The sequence below is a fragment of the Akanthomyces muscarius genome, chromosome 1 (assembly GCF_028009165.1).
Source record: "Akanthomyces muscarius strain Ve6 chromosome 1, whole genome shotgun sequence".
Taxonomy (NCBI): domain Eukaryota; kingdom Fungi; phylum Ascomycota; class Sordariomycetes; order Hypocreales; family Cordycipitaceae; genus Akanthomyces; species Akanthomyces muscarius.
Window position 1 is genome coordinate 6,531,492 of NC_079241.1, and position 20,731 is coordinate 6,552,222.

Genomic DNA, 20,731 nt, shown 5'->3' on the forward strand with positions numbered 1-20,731 from the left:
GAGTCCCTGCAATCGACTCTTGCACTTTCCCTCCGACGCCCATGTCGGGCAAGATAATATGTAAAACAAAAAAATAGCGAGTGATGTGTACAAGGTAATTTTGGAACCGTCAATGCTGAAAAAAAAACGCCAAAGACATCCCTCGTAAGGGCATGCATCCTGAAGATGTCGTGTGTGTCGGGAGCACATGGTATAGTATAATGCGGTCGTGCTCGCGGTATGTAGAAGAGATAGATGGTGTGCGTGCGCATCGACACTGCCAGCACCAGGCTGAAGTTGCACACGAGAGATGATTCATGCGCAGTCGTAAACACACAGCGCAGAGTAACAACTCCGCGGTTGGGGGAGTGCAGCTTATTGGGAGTCGGGGCCAACAACGTTGACAGAGGGAATGGCCATGCGTCCCTGGCTAGACTGGCGCTTTGTCAGGGCCGGGCGAGCAGCCAGCTTTGCGTACCAGGGGCGTGAGGTCTGCTGGCCGCCGCCGACACTGCTTCGGCTGCCCGTGGTCGTCGAGGTAGCGTCGTCGTCCTCGGAGGAGTGCTTCTTGGCGGCGTCGTCGCGGACGACGAGATACGTGTCGCTGCCAAAGGCGAGGTCGTCCTCGAGGCCCATCTCGCGGAAGACGGACGTGCGGCCCTTTTGGATGTTGCTCGCAAAGGGCGGCAGGCGCAGGCCGGCTCCCTCGCGAAGGCGGTCCGACGTGATGTGCGAGTTGAACTTGGGACGGACGGGCACGGGAAGGCCACCGCCGGCGGAAGAGGCAGGAGGAGGAGGCATGGGAGCCAGAGAGATGGTCGTCATTTTTGTTTCTTTGGTATTTGGGTTCGCGATTGATGGAAATTGGGCTTGTAGAATGAGGATACAACTCGAAATTAAAAGATGTAGATTTGACCGTGGGTTTGCCAGATGGCGTATTTGAGAAAGATGACTCCTGGCAGGTAACTCCAAACCCTGAAGAAGAAGTTTTGAGTATATAAAACACACAAAGAATAACAAAAAAAAAAGATGAAACCGTGAAGAAGTTTGAATCAAAGACGGAGAGAGAAATAAAGGGTTTGTGTACAAAGATGGTTGTGGGAGAGAGGGCGGACGGGAATAAAAGAACCTCGGGCGGGTGGGTGGACAGATTCATGAGCAAGGGGAGCCTTCCTCCACCAGAACTACCACCGGCGGGCTTGGCCTCCGCTCGCATCTACCATGTTGGGTTACAGCACCTGCACCAAAACGAAAGAAAAAAGTCCCCCAATCACCCCCATCTCTCGTCCTTCTGCGGGCTCTGGCGGGCGCGCGCTGGGGCGGGAAAAGGGACAAAGATCCAAATGCCCATGTCCGCTTGGGGCGTGGCGTTGCGGAGACGGGAGGGGATGGTCGTTCTTGGCTGGCCCGGCTGCTACGCTAAACTCTGGTCAAAAACCGGGAAATGGGCGCATTCTCTCGTACCAATGGGATTTGTTTCCTTTGGCTCTGTCCAGTAAGATGCCGGCGTCGTATCCAGGGCCGAAAAGTGATTTTTTTTTTTTATCGTCTTCCTTTTTTCCTTTCGCTGATTGAGTCAAGATGTAGGAAGTGGTGGGTGATGATGCGGCCGAGGCCATCACCTGCAAACGAAACAGAGCACGCCTGCATTTTCGATATACTGTTCCCGTCTCGCTACGCTTCCGTCATCAATCGCTGTCGATCTAGCAAATGCTGGTGGTACAAACGGCACTGGGGGCATTGGCACCCGCTAATAAGGGCTGAGACACGGAGCGCCAACTAGTTTGCTCATGCGGAGCGACGCTACAAAGGCGCTACGAGATTCTGACCAACGCCACGGCACACAGCACAGTTGCACAAGAAACAGGGGGCACTGGGGTTCGTAGAGGCCGGAGGACAAAGGTCCTCGTATGACCTCACAGTGGCCGCGATGTATGCCATAGCCTCTCGGCACGTTACATGGGTCCTTGCTGGTTGGCTCGCCCAGCATCGATGGCTCTTGAGTTTTGACCCAAGCGGTTACAGTCGACTGCCAAATCCAATCACCCGCCTCGCCTCCGCCCCCTTCCGTCATGTGCGGCCTCCCCGTTTGACCTTGCAGACTAGCATCGAGGCAATGATTTGCGCTGCTGTTCGTATTTACATGACCGATGACTGATGGGACTTTCCCAACCAGAAGAGGAAATTCACCCTTGGGTAACAGTTGTCCACGTTCAGCCTTGCAGTGGTGACCGTCCACACCCCCAGATGAAGCTCGGGGTGGCGCATCACAGGTTCCCGTGTGCTGCAACTCCAAACGCCCTACGGAGCACCAAGCAGCCACCAGGCACCACAAGCTCCCGATTGGAGATAGGGTCAAAGGACTAATGAAAAGCGAACGAAACTTGGCCGTCAATCCGCACCCGACAGAGCCAACATATTGGACAGAAAAAATCAATTGAAACATGTCAAAGCAATAGCCGATTTATTGCCCAGTTGCCAGAGAACAAAGTTCAAAGATTTCGGTTCGGTACAGAACACCAACTCTATGCCGCTACCGGGCGATGATCGCCTGCACGCTACCCTCTGCAGCGGACGATCGACAGTACCAGGACCCGTCGGGTACAAGCCGCACCAACACGAAACTCTACATGCCCCCAGCCAGGGCTGTGTTTGACTTCCTTTTGCGTTCAGAGAGGTCAATCCTTTGCGTTGATTGACTGCCACGGCCTGTGTCTTTTTTACTACAAGCTCACCAAAGCCTTCATCTACTGAGCTCGTTACTGGCATCGTTAAAGCGAACCATAGGCATGACGTCACATCAAGACCGAGCCGGCGTCCCAATGCGGATCCCAGATTTGTCTTAGTAGGGCGAAATCAACAAACTCAGGAACCAACACCGCTGCGAAGCCCTAGGTGGCAACATCGCACAACAAGAAAGAACGAAATCGCGAAGTAGCGCCAATATGAACGCTGGTCAAACAGGGCCGTGTGCTGCCATTGCCAGATCAAAGGCAAAAGTAAAAGAAAAGGGCCGATGCCAGAAATACGAAGGGCACTCGGCCCCCCCACTGGCCACTACTCGAAAATCAGGGAAAAGGCGTCTGCCAAGCGCGGGGCCCTGTCAGCAGCCCCAAGAGAGGGAAAAGGGTCCAGCCCAGTATTTAATGTGGACATGGAAAATTGGTCGCCTTATGACATTTGCATGGTTCAAAAATTGTCCATATTTTTTTAAACGGAGCAGATCACGGATGGTGCGTAGTGGTGCAAGGGAAGAGACCACTCGGCCGAACACACGCAAATCAGGGTCCTACGTCTGCCAAGAGGTTCAAGTCGTCTTTTTCTTCGTACCTGACTCGCAAAAACCAAAGCATTGAAGATGTCCGGTAGTCTACGTTCTCTGCAGAGTAGAATACGTTCTCTGTGAGCTGCAGGCCTAGTATCTGCGCGAGGATGACCTCAAGTTATGTACTGGCAGCTTTGCAGACTCGCATGGACCAATTGGAAACGCGAACAAAAGGGCCACATCGGTATCAATTGCCATGCTAAAAAGGCGGAGGGTATATCGTAAACCTTTGATCCCAAGTAACGCCCCTGCAGGTTTCCAACTTTAAACAAACGCGCGAGTGCAGGCCAAGAAGGGAGCCAAAAGCGGCAGCCAGCACAGCAACCATCCCACTTGGTCTGTATAGCAACCTTCAGAAACCCAGTAGCGTAAAGTCCCGCGGCGGCGCAGACACCCACGGCGGCTCCTCCACCAGCAGATCCGTGACCAGCGGCGCCCGCGCCTCGTCCGGCAGCGGCATCGTAGGCGCGCCCTCGCCCGCCAGCGCCTGCCGGATGCCCACCTCCCTGCCGATGAAGGTGAGCGCCTGCATGGCCACCGTCTTGTGCTCCTGCCGCGTCGCCGGTATGTGCGCGACCAGGAACAGCGGGAAGACGAGCTTCATGGCGTCAAAGAGGACCTGCGGACTCTTGAGCACCGTCGTCCGCGACAGCGGCTCCATAGCCACGGGCAGGCTGCCGACGATGGCCTGCGCGCTCGTGTTGATGCGGTGCAGCGCGTGGCGGCGGTGCGCGAACAGCGTCGCGAGCGGCACGGCGCAGGCCGCGTGGTGCGTGAGCAGGTTGCACAGCATCTGCATCAGGTGGTTGCTCTTGATGACGGCCGCGCACTGCAGGTTCTGCATGTACACGTCCATGGCCACGTCGTCGCCGTCGGGCCTCAGCGGCGAGCGCGTGCGCAAATACGCCTCAAACGCCTCGTCGGCGTCGAGGAGACCCTGCCGCAGCGAGGCGTAGTCGTCCGAGGCGCCGCGGAAGTCGGCCGCGCAAAGGTGCGCCATGATGCGCGCCTGCACGGCGCACACGCGCGCTATGTACTGCGCGATGCGCAGCGTCAGCTCCTCGCCGTCGTGCAGGCTCGCCTCGCAGACGGCCAGCCACTCGTCCGTCTCGGCCGGACACGGCACGTTGACGATGAGCGCCTGCAGCTGCACAATGTTGAACGCAGGCCAAAACGCCATGCGGCCGGCGCTGGCGCGCAGCGCGCCGCCGCCGCGCGCCTTCAGGATGCTGTAGAGGCCGCTGGCGTGCAGCTGCCACGCGTTGACGGGCTGCTGGCGGCCGAGCGTGCCCGCGAGCACCTCGTAGTTGGCGAGGATCCAGACGGTGGCGAGGATGTCGTCGCGCTGCGCGCCGCCCGGCGCGCCGAGGGCGCGGTTGACCGCGCGCAGCGTCTTGCCCATGTACATGGCCAGCTCGCGCTGCGTCGACAGCCGCAGCGCGTCCTCGACGTGCGTCGGGTACCGCACGTTCATGGTGTAGGTGCGCGTGAAGATGTGCGCCGACCACAGCAGCGGGCCCCCGGTGGCCGCGGTGCCGCGGCGGCTCTCCGTGGTGTAGACGCTGCGCAGGAAGTCCAGCGCCGAGTAGACGTCGAGCAGCAGGGGCACCGACTGCGACGTCCAGTGCTCGGTGACGCGGCCGTGCAGGACCATGCTGCCGACGGTGTCGGCGGCAGGGGGGGAGGTGCGGGCTTTGACGAAGCCGGGGCACGTCACCAGCGTCGTCGTCTTCTCACCGCCCTCCTCATCCTCGGCGGCCGCTGCCGAAGCCGGCGACTGACCTGCCGTGGCCACCGCAGGCGCCTCGGCTGCTGCTGCGCTGCGCTTCTTCCTGCGTCGCTGAACAGTGGCCGGGTTGGCGTTGCGAAACACGAGCTCGTGCTGGTCGCGATAGCCCGGGCAGACGGCGCCGTACTTGACGCATCGCTGGCACGCCGGCCTGGCAAGGTCGCACTAGACACGTCCACCCCCCGTCAGTAAGTGCATGTGCACCTTTTTGGTGCAAAGAGCGATGCGCGTAAAGCATACCTTGACACGCCTCTGGCGGCAGAGGTGGCAGTCCAGGCTAGGCTTGCCGGTATTCGGCATCGGTGCGCCGTGAACCGGACGCAGCGGTCCACGACGGCAGAGGCTGTGTGCACGCCTCGTCAATATCAAAACGGCCTCGCGCGGCTCCGTCGACGGCTGCTGCTGCTTCCTGGACCAAAGGAAAGTGAGCGGCGTTCGATGGGACTCTGACGGGATATGCGCTAGCTGAACGGAACCCGGAACCTGCTGGTTCAGTGCACCGGGGCGGGCGCTCAAAGTGGACGTCGCAACGAAGGGACAGATGCGCGATGAGGAGGAATAGACTGGGAAGGGCAGTATATATGAACAACGGGAATGGAAATGGCGACAGAGGCTTTCAACATGCGAGGAGATGGATGAAACAGGAACGGGAAAAGCGCTTCGTGAATGCTGCGCCGCTCTACATACAGGGCGGTGCCGACACGCCTCTCACTGGTATTACCCACAGCGAGCGTGGGGCCGCGAGCAGCATACATCTTCTTTATATATCATGCACTGCTATTTATTTCTTCTTTTGAAGTGCTTCCCGTAAATAAGAGTAATTTCAACTAGCAGAGCCAGTAATGATCATCATAGTAGTCGTATTCAACTGCTCTGTGGGTATCATCTTTCCTCGCCTAAAACAAAAAAACCAAATGATACATTCTTACTGCTACCAGGTTTTCTTGGCGGCATAAATGATGGCTGCAGTAAAAAGAGAGAGAACCTTGCCAGTTTAAGCTTTCCCATATATCAAGACTATACAAAAAGACAAGATCTGAATCCCCAAGAAACGCCATAAATGTTGGAGCGCCGTAAACAAAAATGTGCATGTGAAGCAAAAGAAAAGGTAATAATATGATAGCCATCACAGCATATAAAAAAAAGATGAGCAGAGACCATTGCCTTCAACCTCCAAGCTTGCGAAAGCCTTCGACATTCAGCTGCGGGACTTCCATGTCGCGCAGTCGATCGATGCCTTCGTCGGTCCGTCGGTCGACAAAGCTGTTGCACTCGTTCACCACCTGCGTCCACTCCGCCAGCGCTTGGCCAGAGTAGACTGCGTTGCGGACATAGGCACCAGCTGGCTTGCTCGGTCTTGTCTCTTCGGGTACAAAGTAGCCCGTATTGGGTGTCGCCGTCCGCGTAGCGTCGCTCTCCTCGCTCGGGCTCGAGACTCCAGTGCGTGTCGCCGGGCTGTCGTTTGCGTGCAGCGGCTCGGCAAGCGAGAGCCCGCGCGTACTGTCCTCGAGCGGCGCGGCATTCTTGGCGCGATCAACCAGCCCAGACTGCGATGAACTCGAGACCTGGCGTAGCCCATCGAGCTGCACCGGCCGCATCGCGCATTCGGGGCCAGATAGACGGTGTTGCGCGGGACCAGGCAGCTGTGGCAGGCTGAGGACTCGCTCGCGGTTGGGTCCCGTCTGTTGCTGCCATGCCAGGATGAACTTGAAGACGAACCCTGGCTCGTCTAGCAGAGGCGTTGAGCAGCGAGACTCAGTGTCGGACGCCCCTGAGTTCCCGCCGATCTGAAACAACTTTTGCGAATTGGCCGACGATCGCGTGGATGGGCGAGAGCGGGCCTCAGCCGTCTCGCGCCGGCCCGCCTGCGACGCATCGTCAAAAGAATGGCTCTTGGGAAGACCTGCCGAGTTCGACATGTCGGCCGCGGCTGTGACGTTCGTGAATGAGAGCACTTTTCCGAGCAACGACCATCGCTTCTTCGAATCATTCTTGGATTGTTGATTGGAGTCGAGATAGTCGCCCATCGCTGCTAGATCGGTGCCAGAGGGTGTCCTGGCAAAAGTGTCTAGTCCCATAACGAGACCGGGTTGGGGCCCGTGGACTTCCTGGCGGATAATGATGAATCGCTTCCCGACAGTCGGTGACATGGGCGTGGACGACGGCCTTGCCCGCCCTGTCTCGTCCGCAGCTTCTTTAAGATAGAGGTAATGGCTCCAGACAGACTTGAGACGCTTCGTCGCTAGGTGAAACACGGCAATATCAACGTCGCTGGGGTGTCCATCGTAGCGGCAGACTCTCCAGCACAAAAGGCGATGGTAGTATGCGCGCACCATCGGACACCAGTTGTTAAAAAAGGAGTTGAACATATCCTCCGTCAGCAGCCAGTCAAAGCAAAGCTCAGCCTTGCGCGACGGTTGCTTGGCAGCTATGTTCCAGATGGTGTAGAGAAACGAAAGAGTACGCACTTCAGACATTGTGTTCATGGAGCTCATGACACGCTTGAACACTTCTATCCAAAACGTCCAGTCAATGCAAGACGCAACTCCTTCCTTGGACTCGTACTTGTCGTAGATGACGAGTATCTCTTCCAAAAAGTCGCATAGGGTAAAACAGGCCGAGTTGTTGAACTTGGAGGTCCTCTGTGTGGCAGCCTTCATCAGTGCGGCAAACGTTTCGGCAAAAGTGGCCTTGGCGTTCGCAAATTCGGGGAAATCGTCCAGTAAAAAGTCCTTGAGCAGAGCCACCAGTCTATTCTCAGCCATGCCCTTCATCAAGTTAGATGGAGGCAGGGGCATCGCCATAGCCGATGCATCCGCGCCGTGCAGCGAGTCTACAAGTGGCGGATTGTATGCCTGGCCAATAGCAGCGTGGCGGTGAATGGTAGAGTCGATGATAGAGAGCAGCTGCGCCTGGACGAGGACAAAACCCGGGGCGCGAGCTTTGAACGCCAAAGGCAGCTCAGGGAGAAGAAATTGATCCGTAAGCACGTGAAAGTACTTGCAGAAAATGAAGAAGAGATCTGTATCTCGGCCCTTCCATCTTGACACCCAGGGGCCGGTCCATGGAATCCTGGCCACCAGCAGCGACATTTTAGGAATCTGCTTCAAGTTGTTCCAGGCAGCTCGTGGAGAACTCCATCCATAGAGTCCAAGTTTGGGAGGGAAAAAGGCAACAATGTCTTCACTATCTCCATTGTCGCACCGAGGCAGGCCAAACTCATCAGCGGCTCTCCGGATGAGCTCGGGTGTGAGACCCCACAGACGCAGCAATATGTCGGCAACACCGGGCGCAAAGAAGAACGCATACGCACATGTTTTGCCGGCAAAATTGACCAATGTAAGAGGGGCATGTCGCAGCGACATCTTTTCCACCACGAGCGACATTTGACGGACGAGGTTGCTCACAAACATTGTTCGCACGCTGTGCTCCGCAGTCTCATCGAGCATCAAGGAATTCTGGGAATCAAGGGAGGAGCTGGTCCATGATCGCGAGCGGACCTTTTCGGAGGGGCATCGGTCAACTAGAGCTTGGAAAGCAGGTGTAGCTCGTCGCCACTCGGGCCGCATCATAACCATGGTAGCTGCCTCGAGCAGAACTGGGCGGTCCACTCCAGGAATTGGCTGATTGGCTTGTGAGTCGAGCATGTCGAGAATGGCATTCCACCACTTGTTTAGGATGACAGCTCGGCGGTCAATGTCCTCGGGCTGCAGCATTTTGGTGGACGGGTGATGCATAGTGGCGCGCAGGAAGGGTAGCAGAATGCTCTGGATTTGAGCGATGCGCTGCGCCATTTGCTTAAGCGTGAAGCTCTTGAATTCGAGCTCCAGTGTCTTGAACGACGACCACAGGCTGTCGCGAACCTGTGGCGTCATCTCGGTCGAGGAATCATCTGTAATGGGAGTTGCATTGCTCCTCTCTGAGCTCGTCGACTGCGAGGTACGGCTGGCCACGCTCTGTGGTCCGGTTTGGCTCAGGCTAGCGGCTGAAGAGGCGCAGCTGTCGGAATCGGCACCCCAGTCCTGGACAGTGACCAGGGTCGGAGGTTTGGGCTTGACTTTGGAAAAAAAGGCCCCAGCCTTGCTGGAGCTGAACGGGGCAGGTTTTTGAGGTTCAACCTCGCCTTCCAGCCGTACTGTGGGCTCGGAAGCCTTAACTTGCGCTGGTGCCTGTGACTTGTCGCCCTTGGGAGCAAGCTTGGGAGCAGCCTTGGGCGTCGTGTCTGAGGCATTGCCTGTCGGTGGTGGGGTCGCAATCTTGGGAGATGGTGTGCGAGAGATCCATGAGCGTCGCGCAAAACTGGCAAATGTGTCAGTGGCAGAATGACTGCGCTCCTTGAGCGATGGATGTCGCGCCATTGCACCATCATTTGCCAATGGTATCTCTAGATGTTGCGTGGGCTGGACATTATCATCCCTATTCGATTTGAAATTTGGTAGCCAGGATTTGGGGCGGCTTGCAGTTCTAGATCTAGAAAGACCAAGCTTAAAGCGGCCGGCGGGCTGTTCAGCGTCTGCATTCGATGCCGGGTCTGTCGCAGGTGTAATGATTGGCGAAGAAGCGAGCTTGGGCGAAGACGCTCCGGGCAAGGAAAGCTTGGTATCCAAGTCGCCAATCGAGTCGAAGGACGGAATCTCAAAAGAACCAAAGGAAGGAAGTCGGGGAAGTTCCTTGTTGAGCGACGGCGAGTTGCGCGGCAGCGGCGGGCGACTCGTGAAGGAGGACGTCGATTGAAGCTGGGGCGACGAGTGGGAGCGAGCAAAGTTGCTGGGAGAGACCGATGCGGCAGCGGGAGCCATGGCTGGTCGGTAGCACCTCGTCAGATGCAAAAGAGCATGTGTGTTGGATTTAGACTTTGCGCCGGATGCCGACTGAGTAGGATGGCCCACGGCTTGGCGGATGGCAGCGTAGAGCAACTAGGTCAGGACACCTCGACGAGATCTCGATCTCGGCGTGACGATGGCCGTGACGGATAATTTTAGGCGTAGCTAAACATTACCAGAGACCGAAATGCGATGCGCTCCGATTTGTGCTGCGGCGCAGACCAAGGAATGTAACGGCGGCGGGAGGCTTCAAACGGCGCTGGGGGTGGATAGACTATAAGACAGCCAGCCAGCGGCTGTAGATGGGACGAGTGACAACGGTCAACGACGCAGTGAAAGGGAGGAAAAGAATGCGGATGTCGTATGGTCGGAAACGATGGACAGAACTGGTGTGAGGGATTCGCAGATGAAAAGGACGGAAGAGAGACAGAGGGTGAGCGAGTGGTGGCCGGAGGGAGGAAGAGAGACTGTGTCGTGCAGAAATAGTGGTTTTTTCTGGAGCTTTGAGCGGCGAGGTCTGCAAGCCGGGCTGCGATTCAGATTCTACACAAGCGCGAGCCTAAAGCGAAACAGGCACCGCAGAATGCGCAGGAGGAGCGAGCGATGATCGAACTCTGGGTCAAGGAAAAGGAAACAGGAGGGCCCCCGCGGAAATTGAGTCTGGTGGTGAGGCTGTCGCGGGTGGGACGAGGTTCACAGCGGGCAGCTACGACGGGCAACCAGCACAGCCCACAACCACGGATGCAAGAACTGGTTCAAAACGAATGGAAGAGAGAACGGACAAGAGAACAGAAAAGAGAGAGCAATGAAAGGATCAAAAAGACACACAGGCTCGTCACAGAACATGAACCAAACAACGTCACAGCCAGATCAAAGGAGGAGAAAGCGGGGATTGCGTTTTGACCGGGGGCAAGGGACCATCGTCTGCTTGGTTGATGATGAGCAAGCAGTCAAGCCATGGGCAATTTACAGGGAGGTCAGCGGCGAGGACAAGGAGCTGAGCAGCGTTCTGCAGACGACCTAATGCTGCAGCGAGCAGCGGCCGAGTCAAGCTGGGGGGGGGGGGGGACGGCGCGGCGCGGCTTGCTGCAGGGGACGCCCGCTACGAATGAATCCCGGCGCAGGAGTGAGGTCTGGTGGGAGGATCGGACCCCTTTGAGGGTCCTATTTCAGGTCACTCGGTACCAGTACGGCCACTAGATTACGGGAGCGCTGGTCCAACACGGCCGGCCCCCAAGGGTTTGGCGCTGAGCTGGGCGACTATCCAGCTGCATATACGCGTACGAGGAGACGATTGCTGGTAGTCAGCTGCTCAAGAGGTTCGCAAAAGGACTCCCGCGTGGCCTGTCCCGTGCTGGCCGGCGGCAAAAAGGAGTCGGACATCATCTACCAGCGTCCCTCCGCGAAAGGGAACAGGACGCTTCATCTTGGCTAGGAGCCCCAAATCCAAAGGGCGGACGGGCAGCCAAAGGGGAACCGAGAAAAAAAAAAAACCGCAGATCATGCTAATCTGCACAGCGCACACCATGGGCTTCTTCGGGGTGGGTTTGGCCCGCCACCATCTTTTTCGCCCCAGCAATATTGGTGTGTACCTCTTTAGGGAAGGCCTCACGGAGCGATGTGTTATAGGGCGCTTTTTAGGCGGCCCTTGTTTCCAGCTAGCGGCGGAGATGAACCATCAGGCCCGGTATCAAGTGCATATTAAACTTGGCCTCCCGTATAGCAGCGGGCGTGGGATGGTAGTGCAGCTTGGGCTGATGACATACTGAGTAGATGAACGACCCTCCATCTCGAATGCCGACCCAGAGAGCTCGTCGGCAAGCCGGGTAGCACAGGGCACGCCATTCAGCATGGACAGTCGTCTGTAACAGCTGAATTCAAATTGTGCCTTGTGGAGGCCGTCTTGGCAGCCGGACGCCTAGAAAAACATACTTTGGCTGACTGCTGCGGTCAATCATGCATCTGGCCAGGGGGCGCCGTCCAGCTGGACAAGCTCCTTGGCTTCTCTGACTTTTTTTTTATTTTTATTTTTTTTATTGCGGACATGGCCACTTCCGTTCCATCCGCAAGTAGACTGCGATGGGGCCTATTGCTCGAATCCAACTTTTTTCTTCTTGCTTCGACCGACTGATCATTTCTCCATTTCTAAACCACTGTCTCAGAGGATCGAGAGAGTTGCAGTGACATATCATCTCTTCTGATAGATGCCAGTTATCCGTCCGACAGGGCTTCTCTGCCGTGGACAAGCGTGACAAGCAGGCAATAAAACCGGCCTCCCGACCTCTTTTGGCGCCGGTCCTCTCTAGTTCGCTTTCAGTGTCTCTGGTGCTGGCATTCCAAATTAGGCGAGGCTAATATAATGGGCCGCCACTACGCCAACCACTCCCGCAAACAACTCTCTCTCACACACAGACATACTGAGTACACACACACAGGCACACGAACAGGCCGTCCGCGCCCCCGTGGCTGTTTTCCCCTTGCTAGCTGGAGCTAGTCAGCGGTTTCCGAGCTATTCGCAATCTCAACGCTACGGTGCACATACGTCACAGCGCCAAGACTAGCCTTCGGCTCCGTCATTCCCCATCCCAGCACCACATGGGTAATCGGCCAAATTTATTGGGAATCTGTACAGAAAGAAAAAAAAACCCCAGGTGGCTTTGCTTTGGTTGTTAAAAAAAAATAAAAAAAAAAAGACAGCACAGACCTCTCCAAAGCCAGCTACACGGTGTCAGCGTGTCGAAAATAGTAGGCGTGTTTTAATACTTCTCCCAAAAGAGCATGTAGCCCGCGCCTCGTTGCCATTGCCCCCAAGTGTCTTCTCTGACGAGAGCTTGGACAAGTCGCTTTGTTGCGCCCGAGTCTCAGCCACTGCAGGCATACGCTGCGCACAGCCAATCGTACGACAAGCCCAACGTCGGTCAAACTACGCCTGCTGCCGAGTCCATCTGAACTTGCGGCGCGCTGAGAGAATGCAACCCAGTCTGATACCTTGATACCTTGCAGCAAGCGCATGTCTTCGACGGGGTTCCTTATTTATGATCCATGCTGCAAGTTCTGTCCTTGGCATGTGCTGCCGATGTGCGACTACAACCCGCATCATGGAGGGTAATAACTAGTATCGACGACGCGCATCGGCCCCTCTATTCTATGCAAGCTCGCTTTCTGCTCTTTGTTCCTCGTAGATAATCACGAATGCATGACCTGGAAAGCTCGCCTTTCAATCCGACCTATTTCTTCTGTAAACTTGCGCCATCAAAGAGGCAGGGATTGTGTCGAATTAGCAACGCCTCGGCCAATTCTGCCCCCCGTCATCGTCAACCCCCCACCCCTGCCCCGGCTATAAATGGTAGACATATAATATCCAAATAAGACGGGGGACCTTTTCGTCTCTACTGGTAATTACAAGACGAATACCCCGAAATTGATAGTCGAGTCAATCTAGGATCCAAAAGGGGTACTGTAGATTTGTTGCTCGTTGCCGAGGCTGCCGGTGACCCCGTCGTTCTCATCATTCCCTGCTCAGGGCTCTATATCAGATACTCATCTCAGAAGCGACGGGTCTTAATGAATTGATGCCGCTGTTCCATATCTGCATAAAACATGCGCGCTATAGTTTCTTTTTCTTTTGGCCCCTTCAGCAGGCTACCGCTCTCTCTCCCCGCCCTCATCCCCAGACGACAAAGACAAAAGGACGCTTGACTCTCACTCACCTGACCTCTAGACCGTTTCTTGTCGTCAAGCAATCGTTGCTTCTTCTCCTGCCCCCCGGTGCGTGGTAAGACATGCAGTATTGTACACATTTGCCTGCATCGCACGCGCAGCACGCTTATGCAGAATGCATGTCTGGTCTCATCTTTTTCTCACCCAAACACAGCGATGCGATGCAGCTTGCATCGCCACGGAGAACTGATCCTCGCGAGAATAACAATGCACGCCCAAGACATGACCACCTCATACTCTCTTCACCGTTTCTCTCCTCACCGCCTCCAGGTGAGGATGCTGCCACGATACAATGCCGCTCCATCGGCGACAGTTGCGCCACCATCGAGATCTGGTCACGGCAAAATCACCGATTTTCCAATCAAACATTATGCAGGAAGAAAACAGTAGCGCAGAGACAATCAGATGGATGGCACATCATGATCCTGTTGCTTGACAACTGCGGTTTGCCCCGTCCGCGATGAGACATTCCCTCCTTGCCGTGGCTCAACTCCCTTTGCACCGCGGGAGGATTTTCGGCGCCAAGACGTTGAATCTGGGAAGCAGCACTATGCCCGTCAACATGCAAGGCTACGTGCATCTAGCCAGGTTTTGGGGCCTGAAATTACCTAGCACGCTAAGAAGGGAATCTTGAAAAAGCAATAGGCGGCAATCTGGACATCTCAATCTCACCATCTACCCACAAATGGACTACTCACACTTGTGTTTTTGCTTTTGCCGCCCTGCGCAGCCCAATCGGGTACATGGTGCACACAGCTTCATTTGCGCCAGAATGAACAAGCAGCCCTTTCACCGGAGGTAATTGTCCTTGGAGGAGCATTTGTTCCTTGGAAGGAAAGTCACATTCCGTCCTTCTTTGAAGACGTGAGTTAGATCTTGTCCCAATTAGGCAATCCGCGCGATTATGTCTCGCGTTTTACACGTGCGCTGCATTACTGGGCGTGCGAGGGATTTGAATAGGTCGGCAGGCTTTGCGTGCGAGGGAGTTGGTAAAGAATAGATAAGGAAGAATAACACGAGTAGAGAGAATAGTACAAGCCAGATCAATGACAGAGAATAAAGAAAATAAGAAAATAATACTTTTTTCTACTGATCATCATAAACGCTACTAATTTTCGACTAAAGTGGCCGACTCTTTGAACGAAGCTGCAATGCTCTGCGTCGTATTGAGTAAGCCCGTTAAAGCTGCAATCTTTTGCTTGAATTCTACCATGTCCTTTTCAACTTTGTCAAATAGAGCATTCATCTCCTAGGAGCCAAACTGCTTGACAATTTGCGCAACCTTGTTGGCCAATTCATCCGCCTCCGCACGCGAGGCGGCCTCTGCGTAAACACGACAAGCGTTTTCGGTACCGCTGGCTCGGGCGAAGGAGCGCGCCGACGTGTATTTCCTAACGCACTCGTCGATAGCGTCCTGGGCCCCTTCCGGCTTGGCCAAGCGACGCTCAGCATCCGTGGCCTCAAAGGCATCCTTGTTGGCAACCTCGACGCGGACCAGACGGTTTGGGAGGTCCGTATACGTGGTAGCCCAATCCTTCAGGGACCAGCCCTTGTGGGCCAGTACGACTTCAACCATGAGCATGTCAGAAATGGCATCGCCAACAGTCTGATTTATCAAGTCGCCAATGGCAGCGAGAGTCTCGAGGGCGTCCTTCTGAGCAGGAGACTGGGGCTGCTTGGCACCAAATAGACGTAGGGCCTCTTGCGAAAATACGACGGTACCGTGGCCGTTTGCCTCAAAGTAAACACCAATATCGTACTGGCAAGCGGCGTGGTGCAGATGCTTGACACCAGTGGGTGTAAAAACGACTGGAAGCTGCAGAAGCTTCTCGATATATTTGGTGCTGGCGCCGTTGGCATACGCCGTCTGTATAACACCGATGCGGAGGTCGTCTTCGAGGCCGGCCGAGCGGACAAGCTCACCGATAAAAGAAGCACAGAGAGAAGAAATACGATCGCCATCGAGCATGAAGAAGCCGGTGTCGGGGTCAATCCAGTAGTAGATGAGGCGGTCAGCGTCGCCATCAAAGGAGCAGCATCGGGCGCCGGGAACAGGCTTGGGGTTCGGAGGGTTACGTTGTCTAGTCTTGACAAAGTCGGCGCCACACTAGGCAATTAATTAGTATTGTTTGAAGAAGAATGGGATGTTGTGGAAAGACTTACATCGAGGTTCAGGACCTCCGGTCGTAGCACATCATCATTGACAACTTTGACGTCGAATCCCGTGACATCCTTGGGAATCGATTTGAGAAGCTCAGCAAACTTGGGTCCGCCAACACCGTTGGCGCAGTCGACAATGAGCTGGCCCTGGATCTTGCGTCCACGCAGAGCACGCACAAAAGCCTCGGAGAGCTTCTCGTAATAGCCAGCCTCGCTGACCTTGCCATAAGATTTGGGAGTGCCTTCGGTATTGATGCAGCGGACCAGGTAATGCAGCTGAGGGGTAGTGAGGATCTTGAAGTCGGTGTGCTCCGTGCCGGTGGCATCGAGGGCGTCGGCCAGTGCAACAACGAGGCCGTGGCCAGAGGGACGAGTATCTCTACCGTAAATAACACGGCCGGGGGCTTCAATATCGATCTTGAGCTGTGTGGCAAGGGCCTTGTAAGTGTCGACGAGTTCCTGGTCGGTGGCACAGTTGACAAGCTTTGTGGCATAAGCTTCCCACTCCTGCTCGAGCATTTCGCCCATGGGGTCGACAATCTTGACACCGTTATCGGGGGCCGGGTTGTGGCTTGCAGTAATCATGACGCCAATGGCCTGGCCGTTGAGCTTGCGACTGCGCAGGCCAGCAAGCAGGCCGACGCGGAAGCTGACGCTGGGGAGCAGGTCGGCCTTCATGCGAAAGCCAGCTGTGCCATACTTGTAGACATGACCAGCAGTGATGGGGTACTTGGCAGACGCCGCGAGCACCTTTTCGTCCATGGCTGCGACAGGTGGTGTTATAGCACGAGAACTGGTAGAAGTTGAATTCGAGGTCGAAGAGCTGGCGCGGGGTTTGGAGGGGTACGAAGCTACCTAGGGGCGGTACCAAGATCAGCAATAGGTCCTGCGAATAACACCAGCTGCAGACAGTTTCTGGTTAATGCGTTCAAACTCACAGGAAGGACCAGAGATGAAATGAGTCAAAAAAAAGTTTCTTGTTGATGATACCGCCGTTTACTGGTACTCTGTACTCATTGAGGAGAAGAGAGGTGGACCCCACGGCAACGAAGGGAAAAGAGGAGCCCGGGGGCGCTCTTTGCTCTTCAAGCAGTCAAGCAGTGTGTGGCAGTTACGGTTGGTACGATGCAGGTCGGGTGAAAAATACGTCACAGATTGTGGGTTTCTGGCTGCTCAGCGCCGTCTTAGGGGGTTGCAGGCGCTTCTACAGCGGGCAAAGGTGGGTTACACAAGGCTCTCAAGCTCTGTTGTACGAGGGCTGGCCTCATGCGCCACGCTCGATTTAGAAATGCCACTGCCCTGGGAGCTTGGCCCGTTGGGAGGCTCCGCACAGGCACAGCGGCGAGCGGGCAGAAAACGACAATGTGGCGTTGCAGCACTGACACGGTTGACAGGTTGGTGGCTGGCTGGCTGGCACGGCTGGTTTGTAGTTACGACGGCTACACTTGTGTTTGGCACTACATTTTACGAGCAATTCTTGATTTCTCTCGTTTTTCTTGTTTTCTTGATCCTTTCTATTATTCGTGTCTTTCTGAACAGTGTCGAGGGTCGCTAGGCCTCCATTGGTACGGCCAAAAGATACGAGGCGCATCGTGTGGTCGAGAGATGCAAGCAGATGATCGTACCAGACAGGTACTACGACGGCTGGCTGGGTAGTAGTGTTTAAAGTGGTACAATATGCTACCAGTAGCATGAGATGAGTGAATCGTGGCTGAGAGCAAGAAAGAGGAATGGGCGGTACGACTTTTTGAAGAAATTACACAAAAATGACGAAAAGAATACCGGACGAAAATTGAGCCAACGCAACGTGTGACAAGTATCAGCCAAGCAATACACATGAGACGCCGCCCAAACGTCCGCATTCGTCAAGCTTCGCCGGATGCTGACAAACTTGGTGTGGCAGCTGAGGCACTTTTATTCAGCCTGGCAACTGGTTACCTGGGGCCGGCCTGGATGGCGGGAGGAGGCATCGCGATTGCCGCGCCGGATAATTACAATACTATTCATAATACATGACAATAACGGAAAATTGCCGACATCATATTTCTCCCATTTTGCGGCGCTCAATTGCTCGTATCATGTGTCTGTCGTGAAACAAGGAGCTCTTTGGGCGACCGGCATTTGCGGCCGCGCCGGAGCTGCTGGGTTGGGGGTTCCGCAGCGCAGCCAAACCCGCAAGGTAAGGCAAGGCCGCTACAGGGGGCTGCAGGCCGCTACAGCGCCGCCGGCCACAAGCTCTAGCGGCCTGCACCAATACCCGCCGCTGCCGGTGCGTCATGGCCCCTCCCCGGAGTTCGTTGGGGGTCATGGATGGATGATGCGTTTCGTCTGACGGCAGCATCGCATCTGACACGGCACGTTGATTTAATCCAGGACATGTAAGAATAATGTGTCAAGCTGTATTAGAGGCGTGAATTGGCCGACGGCGATGACTTCCAAGAACCAACCAACACTCGATGCTGCGTCTCTGCCGGTCAATAGTGGAGTGACGCAAATGTTGGGACGTCACAGCAGAACCACAGCAGGATATTGCCGTCGACCAGCAACGTCTGTAAATCTCTCAAATCTCATCGCAGCGTCCAAATACACTCAGCCGGCGCGCCGTAGCGTGAAAAAATCTCTCCTGCGGCGATTGTGATGACACTCCCACTCGTCGCCCTGCTGCCCCGCCAATCCAGTGTCTCCGTCGCTAATTGAACCCGCTTTTTCCTTACCCAGCACGGTCATACAAACTTCAAGCTCGCCAACCTTTTTCCTACTCTTGCTCCTTCTTCTACTCCCCCTCCTCATCTTCATTGTCCACCTCGGATCTTGCGCTTGTGCTACCTGATCCTGCTTCCCTTTCATCCATATACCCTCTATACATCACAGCCATCATGTCTGGTCCTGTGTAAGTCGCCCCTCGTCCTTTTCCTGCTGTGCTATCTGCTCTTATCTCGACTACCCCACCACCCCGCCGAGAGCTGTTGGACTCGCTCAATTTCCCGCACTCAGCATTTGCGCACATCGCCAGTTTTTTTCTTGGTGTTTTTGCTTCTCTGCTGAGCTGCGGGATCTTGCTCGTGGTTTGCGGCGTTGCTGAGTAGATTCGTGGCTTCCCATCCTACTGAATCGCCCGCTCACTACTGAGCGGCAGTGCTCGACTCGCCAACATTAAGCTCGGCTCCAACCACAACAGCAGCCCCTCCTCTGCTTCTCCTACCTCTGAAGGTGCTCATCCTGTCCAAAATGCTAACAATGCTCCAAGCGCGGATCTCGGCCTCATCGGCCTCGCTGTCATGTAAGTTCTGGCCTAACCCGGGACCCCCGCGATGCCCCTCCATACCCCTCCAAGCTGCTAACTTTGCTGCCCAGGGGACAGAACCTGATTCTGAACATGGCTGACCATGGCTTCACCGTCTGCGCCTACAACCGAACCGTCTCCAAGGTCGACCGCTTCTTGGAAAACGAGGCCAAGGGCAAGTCCATTGTCGGTGCCCACTCCGATGAGGAGTTCATCTCCAAGCTCAAGACCCCCCGCCGAGTCATGCTCCTCGTTCAGGCCGGCAAAGCTGTCGACGACTGGATTGAGAAGCTTCTGCCCCTCCTGGAGAAGGGTGATATCATCATTGATGGCGGCAACTCGCATTTCCCCGACTCCAACCGCCGCACCCAGTACCTCAAGAGCAAGGGCCTTCGCTTCGTCGGCTCCGGCGTTTCCGGTGGTGAGGAGGGTGCCCGCTACGGTCCCTCCATCATGCCCGGTGGTGACGAGGAAGCTTGGCCTCACATCAAGGACATCTTCCAGGGCATCTCTGCCAAGTCTGACGGCGAGGCTTGCTGCGAGTGGGTCGGTGACGAGGGTGCTGGCCACTACGTCAAGATGGTTCACAACGGTATTGAGTACGGTGATATGCAGCTGATCTGCGAGGTATGCTACATCTCAGAACGCAATGCAGTTCTCTGCTAACATGCCCAGGCCTACGATATCATGAAGCGCGGCCTCGGCCTCTCCAACAAGGAGATTGGCGACGTCCTCGCCAAGTGGAACAAGGGTGTTCTCGACTCTTTCCTCATTGAAATTACCCGCGACATCATGTACTTCAACGATGACGACGGCACTGCCCTTGTTGAGAAGATCCTCGACCAGGCTGGCCAGAAGGGTACCGGCAAGTGGACTGCCGTCAACGCCCTCGACCTCGGCATGCCCGTCACCCTCATTGCTGAGGCTGTTCTTGCCCGCTGCCTGTCTGCTATCAAGGAGGAGCGTGGGGTTGCTTCGACCAAGCTCCAGTACGTTTCCCGCGGCAGCGGCAAGTTTGAAGGCAACAAGGAGCAGTTCCTCGACGACCTGGAGCAGGCTCTCTACGCCTCCAAAATTATTTCGTACGCCCAGGGCTTCATGCTGATGCAGGAGGTACGTTTTACAATCTATCTACTTTATCAACTCCATCTAACAAATACTAGGCTGCCAAGGAGTACGGCTGGAAGCTGAACAAGCCCTCCATTGCCCTCATGTGGCGTGGTGGCTGCATCATCCGTTCCGTCTTCCTCAAGGACATCACCGCTGCCTACCGCAAGGACAATGACCTTGCCAACCTCCTCTTCGACGACTTCTTCAACAAGGCCATCCACAAGGCCCAGCCCGGCTGGAGAGACGTCGTCGCCCAGGCTGCCCAGCTTGGTATCCCTACCCCCGCCTTCTCTACTGCCCTGTCGTGGTTCGACGGCTACCGTACCAAGGACCTGCCTGCCAACCTGCTGCAGGCTCAGCGTGATTACTTTGGTGCTCACACCTTCCACATCAAGCCCGAGTTTGCCAGCGCCAAGTACGAGGCTGGCAAGGACATTCACGTCAACTGGACCGGCCGTGGTGGCAACGTCTCCGCTTCTACCTACCAGGCTTAAGCAGCGGATGTGGTTTGGAGGTTGCGAGAAATCAAGAAACAATATAGT

General features: G+C 55.6%; 5 protein-coding genes across 6 annotated transcripts; 1 reads left to right on the forward strand and 4 right to left on the reverse strand.

Annotated features, from left to right (window-relative positions):
• Nucleotides 1-354: 354 nt before the first annotated feature.
• On the reverse strand, nucleotides 355-804 carry LMH87_007211 (uncharacterized protein; the record flags this gene model as incomplete). Its single annotated transcript, XM_056192263.1, has 1 exon — nucleotides 355-804. One exon carries the CDS (start codon nucleotides 802-804, stop codon nucleotides 355-357), a length of 450 nt encoding a protein of 149 aa, XP_056060499.1.
• A 2,852-nt stretch (nucleotides 805-3,656) lies between these two features.
• LMH87_007212 (uncharacterized protein) lies at nucleotides 3,657-5,393 on the reverse strand (the record flags this gene model as incomplete). The annotated part of the gene is made up of 2 exons (XM_056192264.1): nucleotides 3,657-5,258; nucleotides 5,334-5,393. 2 exons carry the CDS (start codon nucleotides 5,391-5,393, stop codon nucleotides 3,657-3,659), a joined length of 1,662 nt encoding a protein of 553 aa, XP_056060500.1.
• Nucleotides 5,394-6,259: 866 nt separating this feature from the next.
• LMH87_007213 (uncharacterized protein) lies at nucleotides 6,260-9,892 on the reverse strand (the record flags this gene model as incomplete). The annotated part of the gene is made up of 1 exon (XM_056192265.1): nucleotides 6,260-9,892. One exon carries the CDS (start codon nucleotides 9,890-9,892, stop codon nucleotides 6,260-6,262), a length of 3,633 nt encoding a protein of 1,210 aa, XP_056060501.1.
• A 4,993-nt stretch (nucleotides 9,893-14,885) lies between these two features.
• LMH87_007214 (uncharacterized protein) lies at nucleotides 14,886-16,558 on the reverse strand (the record flags this gene model as incomplete). The annotated part of the gene is made up of 2 exons (XM_056192266.1): nucleotides 14,886-15,743; nucleotides 15,800-16,558. 2 exons carry the CDS (start codon nucleotides 16,556-16,558, stop codon nucleotides 14,886-14,888), a joined length of 1,617 nt encoding a protein of 538 aa, XP_056060502.1.
• Nucleotides 16,559-18,672: 2,114 nt separating this feature from the next.
• LMH87_007215 (uncharacterized protein) lies at nucleotides 18,673-20,683 on the forward strand (the record flags this gene model as incomplete). 2 transcript variants are annotated; one of them, XM_056192267.1, is made up of 5 exons in its annotated part: nucleotides 18,673-18,686; nucleotides 18,933-19,076; nucleotides 19,151-19,706; nucleotides 19,755-20,192; nucleotides 20,243-20,683. In XM_056192267.1, 5 exons carry the CDS (start codon nucleotides 18,673-18,675, stop codon nucleotides 20,681-20,683), a joined length of 1,593 nt encoding a protein of 530 aa, XP_056060503.1. The 2 variants fall into 2 exon arrangements, with proteins under 2 accessions (XP_056060503.1, XP_056060504.1); XM_056192268.1 differs by having other exon boundaries at nucleotides 19,044-19,076.
• Between the last annotated feature and the right edge of the window lie 48 nt (nucleotides 20,684-20,731).